The 9,514-nt window shown below is 39.4% G+C and overlaps 1 protein-coding gene across 1 annotated transcript; it reads right to left on the bottom strand.

Annotated features, from left to right (window-relative positions):
• Positions 1-71: 71 nt before the first annotated feature.
• soat1 (sterol O-acyltransferase 1) lies at positions 72-9,155 on the bottom strand (the record flags this gene model as incomplete). Its single annotated transcript, XM_080505731.1, is given in 18 exon segments — positions 72-247; positions 814-821; positions 2,897-2,922; positions 2,924-2,971; positions 3,064-3,209; positions 3,388-3,523; positions 3,755-3,853; positions 3,946-4,043; positions 4,144-4,273; positions 4,392-4,437; positions 4,552-4,636; positions 4,714-4,792; positions 6,098-6,383; positions 6,496-6,603; positions 6,793-6,852; positions 6,997-7,145; positions 8,040-8,098; positions 9,005-9,155. Coding segments are annotated over 18 exon segments (1,890 nt in total).
• Between the last annotated feature and the right edge of the window lie 359 nt (positions 9,156-9,514).

Here is a 9,514-nt window from a genome sequence, read left to right as displayed (position 1 = left end):
TTAACTAGCCCGTGTTAGCTCGCCTGGTGGCTACCGTTAGCAGGCTATCAGTGAAACCCACCCACCCTGGCTTAAACAATAAAATCGCGCCGCCGGTCCGTGACAGCAACCGATTCTATCCCGATTAGCCGAACGGGATCCGAGCGGCACTCGGTAGTGCCAGGCGAGCTTAATTCGATCTCACTGGAGCTTATCAGAATCGCTTCTCCGTTGTCCAGCCGCTGCGCGCCCCCTCTGACGCCGCCATCTTTACCGCAGAACAGAGGATGTGTTGCACAAGGCGGGGGGTTCTGCTCGATCCCCCGTCAGAGTGATCCAACACCAGCCGAGACCCCGCATCCCCCCTCCACCCCCCCACCCGCCTCTGCTGCAGGGGACCCCGGCTTCGGGAAGACTGTCTGACCGCACAGGGTCCGGGACACCGTATCACAAGAGCACCCGTCATTGTTTTATTGTTGTGATATTGTGATGAACGCGATGAAAAATGAACTCACCAGTGACTAATCACGGTGAAATCACCATTCACACATACTTCAAGTTTACATTAAATACTGTGAAAATGTTGCTTTTCACATATGAAGATATGTGAAAGCAAAGACAAAGCAATAAGATCCCCTTTATTATAAGTGTTGGGAAGTTTATCTACCAAATATGTTCCATAATATCTAAAGTTGCACTCATTAAAAAAAAAAAATGCGATAAAATGACCCAATATCGAATGCATATTCAATTATTCAAAGATGTCGTGGTATTGCTTTCTTTTAGGAATGAAAAAAAAGTATGATAATAATAATCATATTCCCAAGTTTCGACCTTGCACCCTGGAGGGCGCCAGAGAACATGGGAGGGGTTGGGTGAGGGTCATCAGAAGGAAAGAAAATATGACTTTTAATATAAGTACAAACATGTAACAGTCACGAAAGTTGCTGACTATATAGATGACTGAAAAAAAAACACTTTTTGAAGAAAAATCAATAAAGCATGTCATGAGAGTTGTGCATGTTCGATGGTCTCAATACACATTTAAAACAGTTTTGTTTGCTATGACATGAAGCCAATACACCTCAGATGCCCCTGTTGTTAAATCATCGTTATTCTTCTCGGACCATGAATTCTATGAGCTTTAGAGATGTGGAAATATTATGATCTTACGCTACCTAAAAGGCTTTAGTATTAGGTGTAAGGCTAATTTACAATTTAGGAAAACATTTATTGACCACTTTATTGCAAATGTTCTTTAATCCCTTAACATTTGTAATAAAACGTAATCAGATCAACATGAATTTAGAATGTACCGATTCATTAAATTGTTCCCACACAGAAAAAAACAATTCAATGCCGGAAAAAAGGCAACAATGAATACCAATGACTCGGCTCCGTTCTGCTCCCAAAAGTTTAATATCCAAACAAATGGCATTTCTGCAACTTGGCACTTCATGATAAATAATATATTTTTTAACATGCATAAAATAATAATGAAAAGTAAAATTTTGAATACAAGTGAGTTCAGATTTCCAATATATCCATTTTAACGCGCATATATTAAGACAAAGATTCGCTGGCACCTTCAGATGTGTACAGTGATCCCAGAAATCCTTCTCGTGGCAAAGAAAGGACGGAACTGAAAAGCTTTAATACACTGCCACCTTGTGGCCATGGAATTTTCTAGGCGTACAAAGTTGGCCCTTGCTGGTTTGTGCTTGTACGGTACGTCTTATAAATCAATAGCACTAATAGTTCATTTAAATGTGCGGAAATTGGCAATAACATACATTCCTCAACCTGAAATAAACAAGGACCAAAAACAGCAACACCTCAATTAATACCTTGATCTGAGATGAGAATTACTCAGCACCCACTATCATAAAATACTAACAGTAGCCCTTCGTGTTAATCAAGTGTCATTGCTTTTCTTTACAGCCCGCTGCAAGTTTTACAGGAGAAGTTATTCTGCAGCGATGTGACTGACAGCACTGCGCACAACTCTCACAAACATTGGTCACGAAAAAAAAAATCTGGTAAATATATTTACAAGCTTACATGAAACTTTCTCTCCAATGCCAGGTATACATTCAAAACAGCGGAATTAAGTCAGTGATAATGCAACCAGTGCAATTGTGTCTTCTCAACAGGTGGCAACTCCCCCCAAAAAGATCAAAGGAATTAAACATTACATTTGGGAAATATACAATTCAAGTGTATCGTGATAGTCTGCTTTGTTTTTGACACTTCGACATCCTACAAAAATAACAACTTACTATGTCACTGTGTCAAACATTGCCATTTTTCTCCCCTTCAAAGAGAATGATTGTATTACCCACATTATACTGCAGAGATCGCTAAAGCTGAGATTTGTACAAAACACCAAACAGTTGGCATTTTCAAGTTGAATCCCATTAGCAGAGGAAAGAACTATGACTGCACAAGTCCCTGCAGTGAATATACCAACTGTTCTTTATGGCAGAGGAGGAATTGCAGATGTTAAATATTAACCACTCCTGCATATGTAAATAACATTTGTGATGGTGTCATGTTTGTATCCAGCTGCCATGTCATTATTGCCACCGTCATATTGGGATAAGGAGTGCTTTCACAGTCGATTAAGGCATAAGGAAAAGGGATACACAGAGCACATTAAAAAGTACAAAGACCTTTATGTGAACCAGGAGTTTTGTTATTGTGTTGCCTTTAACCTAAAATAGATAAGGCATCAGTGTGAGTCTGCTTTCGTTTTGACGTTCTGGCTGACGTTCCTTAATACACTCTTACACAAAACTCATAAATGTAGTGCAATAAATTAAAACAAACAAATGAACAGATGCTATGGCAGAAAAAAAAGAAGAGCTGGTCTAGATCATCCTATTGACTGCCTGTGTTTCTCCTGAAAAAAACTCACTGTCGGTCAGAGTCTGACATCAGGCTCCCTCTGACAGCTCCAGGAGCGAGGCGTCAGTAACTCCAGGAAAGAAGGCTGCAACAAAAACACAGTATGAAGAAGATTATGTAACTTTACGAAATGCTTAGTAATAAAATAAATCAAGCGAGTTCTCCGAGGTGTGTTACCTCCTTCACTGGACAGTATGCCTGTGCATACCACTCTTGGGAGTAAAGACAGATAATGACCCCCTGACCCAAGAACAGGGACGTCCACATAATTATGTTCCATATGGGGCCTTTCCTCTGGTCATGGAGAATGAAGTTGAACATCACTGAGAAAGGACAGGAGATGAGCGCAATTACAATACTGTAAAGAAGTGAAGCCATCAGCCGGCGAGACAAAACAACGTCACCATTTGAGTAAAGCCAAATGCAAATAATCCTCATGTTCACATGTCCTTTTGGCCATATTCAAAAGGTGGTAAAATGAGGCGTGGAGTATTTGCTTACTTCCAAAGCACATGAAGAGGCAGAAGAGCACAGGATAGAAGAAGCCAAAGCAAATGGCTAAAATGTACTCATGAACCACTGCAGACACCGTAAACACAAACAGCATGGCGGTTGCTCGGAAACGTTTATTGGATATCTGGAACAACGAGAGCCAAGAAGAAAAAACACATGTCAAAACTGAACCACTTCAAAGTAACACATCAGAAAAGTAAGGCAACGTGCTGGGGAAAAAAAACCCCCAAACAAACAGTTATCCCAAATCAGAATAACTTTGTTTGTAAAAAAAATGGTAACAAAACTTACAAACAAACAAAAAAACCCAGATAAAATACAATAGTTGCAGTACACTAACACACAAAAGACTCACCAGCAGAAAGTCCCGGTACACATAGTAGTAAAGCCAGTCATGGACCACTACATTCCAAGTGCGATAGTAGTTGGCGTAGGATGTTGAATTCCACCAATCCTGTAACATGGGACAAAAAAAACCAACATATTTATATGCAATTGAGAACAACAAGTGTATTTATTTGACAATATTGAGCGTGAAAGCAGTACCTTGTAAAACATCCTGTCAGCAAAGCAAAGCATCTCAGCAAAAGCATTGAGCCAACAGTGAAGGAAGGCAAAAAATCCAAGAAAGAGGATCAACACTCCTAGAACATGGAGACAATCAGCAATGATATACATCACTCATCTCCTGATATGAAGAAGTCAAACCTCTCGCCAGGAAGCACCCAGAAACTCTCAACTTACCTGGCAGGATGGAGTTGAAGACACAGAGGACCATGGCCCGCAGGTCAAAGAGCTGCAGGCGGATGCTTCGAAACTGAGGTATACACAGCCGCACAAAGACGTAATAGGCATAAAACAGACAGCCAAGTACCTGTGAGGCAGGAAGAGTTGGGAACGTCAGATAGGGGGGGGGGGGGGGGGGGGTCAATACCTTTTGCTTGCATATTTCCATAAGTGAAGCACACGGACAGTGTGAGAGTCTCTGGTACCTGAAGTAACTTTGTGGCCACATAACCCCATCGAATCACTGGATTTCTGTATTCAGCGAACGAGTCAATATAAATCTAGTTAATACAGGTCAATATGTGGGAGAATTGTGCAAAGAAAATGTTGAATGTGACATGACGGTTCACAACAGGGTGTGTTTACCTTGGGTATTTGTCTCTGTATATAAGTGTGGGTGCAAATAAGAAGTAGAGATACTGAGGAACCTGAGGGACAACTGGACCAGGGCCTGTGGATGATAGAGACCACTTAACAAGAGAAATGCAGAGAGAAAGAAGAGCGGCCTGAAGTAGTAAAATTGCATACCGGTTTTGGTTTTGGCCCAGGTCAGGACTCTTGGTACATTTTCCCGGACAAAGGAGTGCGCTTTCATCATTAAGCGTACCTGAAAGTCAAACGATATATAAAGCCGACTGGACAGAAGTCGTTTCAGTCGCGGTGAGTACATTTTTAAAAACACACATCAGAGGATACTTAAATAGGATACAGAGGTGACAAAACTATAAAGCCATCCTTGAGTATTAGTCAAGTTAATTGTGTGAGCTCGAGCTCTAAAACATCAATCAGTAGGAATGAAATTATCCCAGTGAAGAATGTTTCTTTTGCACGTTTTTCTAAAACCTTATATCGCAAGACATTTTACGACTCTCATCAAGCCCCTTTTATAGTTCCTCCACTGATCACCTGAGAGTTTTAGGTTCAAGTTGAAAGGTTTTTAACATAGCACTGGCCTTACGTCTGAATATATGACCCACAGGCTCACAGTTATGACAGGTGCTTGTTGGTTAACTGAGATGTAAACAAAGGCCTTTAGTGACGTTTCCTTCAGCTTTTACACTACAAGACACTAGAACTGTCCTCAGGATTTTAGTATTGCGACATTTAAAACATAAAAAGTATATTCATTTCTGTATTGATTTTTTCTTTTTTAAGTATCCATGTATCATTATTTTTCTTTCTGGCAACTTTATATATTTTGTTTGACATTAGTTTCACCTTGCTGTTAAGCTTTTAATTTTTTTTTTTTTTCTTTGTCTCATTAACATTAACACCTGCAATTTTAAGTAAATTCTTTTCTTTCATTTTGTCATTTTAATAGTTTACCTCGTTCAGGTATCTTTTTTTTCTCTTAATTGTGATAGTTACCTCAAGTGTGCCTTTGAAATCACACCCACCACTTTTGTTATGCATTTCCTGTTCTACTGTTTCGTCCTGCCATCCTGGAGACAATCCTTCCTTGAAGCATTCATGAACAGTGCTATATAAAAAAAGTGTTTTATGATGAACCAAAGGTCACGGATGCAGGAAGTGTTTCACATCTGAAATCTCTCTTTGCTCAGCTTTGTGGCTGCAAGTTCTCAGTGTTACAGAAATCACAACCAACAGGAAGACTTTTCCTTTGTTTACGTTTTCCTCTCCTGTCCGGTCTGTCTCGTTATGTCTTTTATGTCATTTTATTTTCTTGCTACACAGAGAGATCGTCTTTCACCGTGTGGCGTTTGAGGCTAAAATCAGTCTTTATTTTGGGAAGTTAATCAATCCTCCACAAAGTAACAAATCAGGATAACAAGACGGTCCACACGGACCTTTGAAACCTCTAATTGTGTTCTGTACATTTATAGTCAACATGCCTACTATATTATCAATCTCTCATATCCTGAACAATTCAAAAATCAACAATATTCTTTACCTGTTCCAGGATGATGATGAAGCAGGATGCAGGTGGCAAATTGTTGGTCACCGCCACATATGTAGGCAGGAATCCCAAACCCAGCGCTTGATAAAGAAGGAACACAGAGCCAAAGAGCACGCTGTACAACCTGGGATGACTATAGGACGCAGACTGGCTCTGTGTCCACAGGTGGAATAAGGCGTAGGGAATTACAAATGCAGACAGGAACATGCAGATCCATGTGCACACCACCAGAGGAAACTGTCCAAATGCATACACGAGCAGGTCGAAGTCAAGCACCAGCCTAAGGAAAGTAGAGGAGGAAAGAGACTATAAATGATCTTTGTCCGCTTGCTTGACTCATTGGTATTTGGCAGAAGAGTTCAAAAAAATGACTTGTAGCAGTCAGTTATTACCTGCTTTCATCTATAAAATCTACCACAACTGTGCTGAAGATAAATAGAATGAGCAGGGCAATGAACATGTGGTAGATGGTCCTGATGTGGTTCACTTCAAAGAGCTCGCTGCCAAAAAACAAAAAAAAACAAAGTACAAAACATAACTATATGTACCATGTAATGGTACCAAAATTGTCACACAATCTTCAAATGGAAGTTAAAACTTAATGGTAAATAATTAAAAAAATAAAAATGCAAAGCATGTGAGTGACGTGTATAAAATATTGATACGTCAGCTTCAAAGAGTTGACTTACTCTAGGAGGGACCTGCGACTTACAAATTGCTTTCCCTGGCCATGAGGAGGTCGGAAATTCCTGCAGACAAAACATCAGAGATCATTCAACCAGTCGATGAGTTCTGCAGGATGAAGAATTTAACTCTCAGATTTAAAAAAAAACGAAACTTTTTTTTTTTAACATCAAACTGGGCAAAAAAAAAGAGACCCTGAACTGGCGAACCTGAGTTTGTTTTTCTCCTTGTCTGACAATAGTGGTGAGAAGACAGCAGGAACAGGTGCAGGCTCCAGGCTGACCGACTCTTCAATGAGGCTGTCCATGAAGTCGTGGACCTGACTGTCCAGCTGACGTATCAGGTCACTCTTCAGGGCCTAGCCAGAGAAAAAGGGCATTGGGACGGTTTGTTAACACTCACGCAGATGTTTGGAATGCAATGCTTTGTCATTATGTGACACGACGTTCATTCAAATTATACAAACATCATGTAAATATCGCCTTGGAGGTTAACCCGACTGGGCCATTTAGTGGAAGTGACGAGTCAAGGTCGTAATACAATCCAAACTCAAGTGGTTAGCCCCAAACGCATGATACGGGACAAGTGCAATATGTGAATATGCAAGGCACAGATATTAATTTCTAATAAATTTCATTATTTGTTTTAATACAACTGGCTTTCTCATCTTTTTTGGGGCATCAGACCACATGCTGAGGTATTCGTAATATTTCCGAGACTAGAATTTACTGCAGTAAATATTTGTGAGTGTTATTTGGGCAACTTGCTTCTCACAGAAAACTTCTACTAAACCGAAATTGACTCAATAAATAAAGTAATTTGTAAGCTATTGGCGATTCATCCATCGGAACAAAACTTGCCATACTTTTGACAATAACTATGGTATTTCTTTGGTTAAATGTTAAAATGACACAGTAAACCTGGAGGAAAACCAACAAATACAGACCAATGGGTCATAATTTAAGCATTAAGCCTGATTTTTAGCTGCTCATTACAACAGGCATAGTTGAGCAGGTAAGTATATATATATATATATATATATATATATATATATATATATATATATATATATATATATATATATATATATATACACATATACACACACACACACACACAAAGTGCAGCCCAGCATGTTGATGTGCTTTTCTACATGATGAAGAATAATTAAATGAAATGACCCAATAGTCACCCTTATCCCTTGCAACGTGTCATTTGAGGCATTTCTCAAGAAAAATACCAACTTACTAACCTCTGCTTTTCTCTTCAGTTCCAGCTTTTTGCTGATCACCTGCTCCACTTCAATTCTCCCTGAAGATGAGAAACAAACGTCATGACATGTTCTGATACAATACAAATTGTATTCTCACAGCTCTGACCAGCGGATACTCCTAAATGATTAAGAGTCGGCCGAGGTATGATCACTCTGGTTCAGGAGAACTTTGACGTGGTATATGTCCCCACCGAGCACCATTTAGTAAAATATTTAATCAAAAGACTAATAAATAACCAAAAACAGTTTGACTGCGACCTATTTGAGTAGTAAAGGAATATGAAATTACTTTTTACCGCTCATACAAAATGAAATTTTATTTGAACACTAAAGACAAGTGAAAAGTTACACAAGTGATATTAAAAAAAAAAAAAATTGGACACAGCAATGAAGATTTCAGTCACTGGATTGTAAAATAAATAACAACATGGAGACACAAAGACAACTACTTACAGTTAAGTTTAACATAGGTCATTAGTCATAAATGCTGGTGTTAAACAACTTTGCTCTCACACTGGACCATGGTCATTACGAGGATGAAGCAACTCAACACCGTGGCAAAAAATTAAGACCTGAACTCTTTAAACCTGACACCGTTACAAAATGCATTATAATTTCTAAACTCGTGTGTTCAGTATCTATTTTGTTCATTTACAGATGTACACATGTCAGACCGGTGTTTGTCAGTCTTTTCTTAGGACTGAATTGTTCTGCTTTCTTGGTTAGTATTGCAGAGCACAAGAGTAATTTTTATTAGGAAGTCTCTACACTTGTCCATCAGCCCAGTGATTTTCCGTCCTAACTGTACCATAGGTAAAGAAAGAAAAAAGAGAAACACAAAAGAGGAGTGACTCATCACGTGATAAGGCTTCAGTGCTCATTGATTACAAGGCAACTTGGTGGAAGTGGAAAAAGAGATCCAGATCAGAGGGGTATTTTCCTACCATTGCTGGTGGCAACATTGTCTCCAGTGTCCTGGTGGTGGTTTCCAGGATGAGCTCCTTCATTCAAGGAGCAGTCGAAACCATTAGAGGTTGGCATTCTAGGAATGGCTCGACTGCGGACTCGGAGAACGGCTCCATTCTCCCCTTCCATCCTGAAATAGCACACAAGTTCAATCTTTCTGCTGCAATCAATTTAGTTTCGACCATTTCAAATGATAAATACACGTCAGAAATTATTTTTTTTATTGCAATATCTGGAAAATGGCACCAATAGATCCTCAGTGGGATCTTAAAATCAGTTTACACAGCTTCTACTTGAACTGCTTTAGTCAAACATGAACGCAGCCATCACATATATGCTGCAGTGGAACCACACTTTTGCCTTTCGTGTAGAAACTGAGGTTGAATGAAATGGCTGAATTTAGTTCAGATATGTCAAGTGAGCAAATATTCATTAAAACAAATGTAAAAAAAATAAAAAACAAGTCTTGGAAGTCACACATTCCTATA

The sequence above is a fragment of the Blennius ocellaris genome, assembly GCF_963422515.1.
Source record: "Blennius ocellaris genome assembly, chromosome: 12".
NCBI lineage: Eukaryota > Metazoa > Chordata > Actinopteri > Blenniiformes > Blenniidae > Blennius > Blennius ocellaris.
The sequence above is the reverse complement of the archived record's forward strand: the minus strand, read 5'-3'. Positions and strand labels throughout refer to the sequence as shown.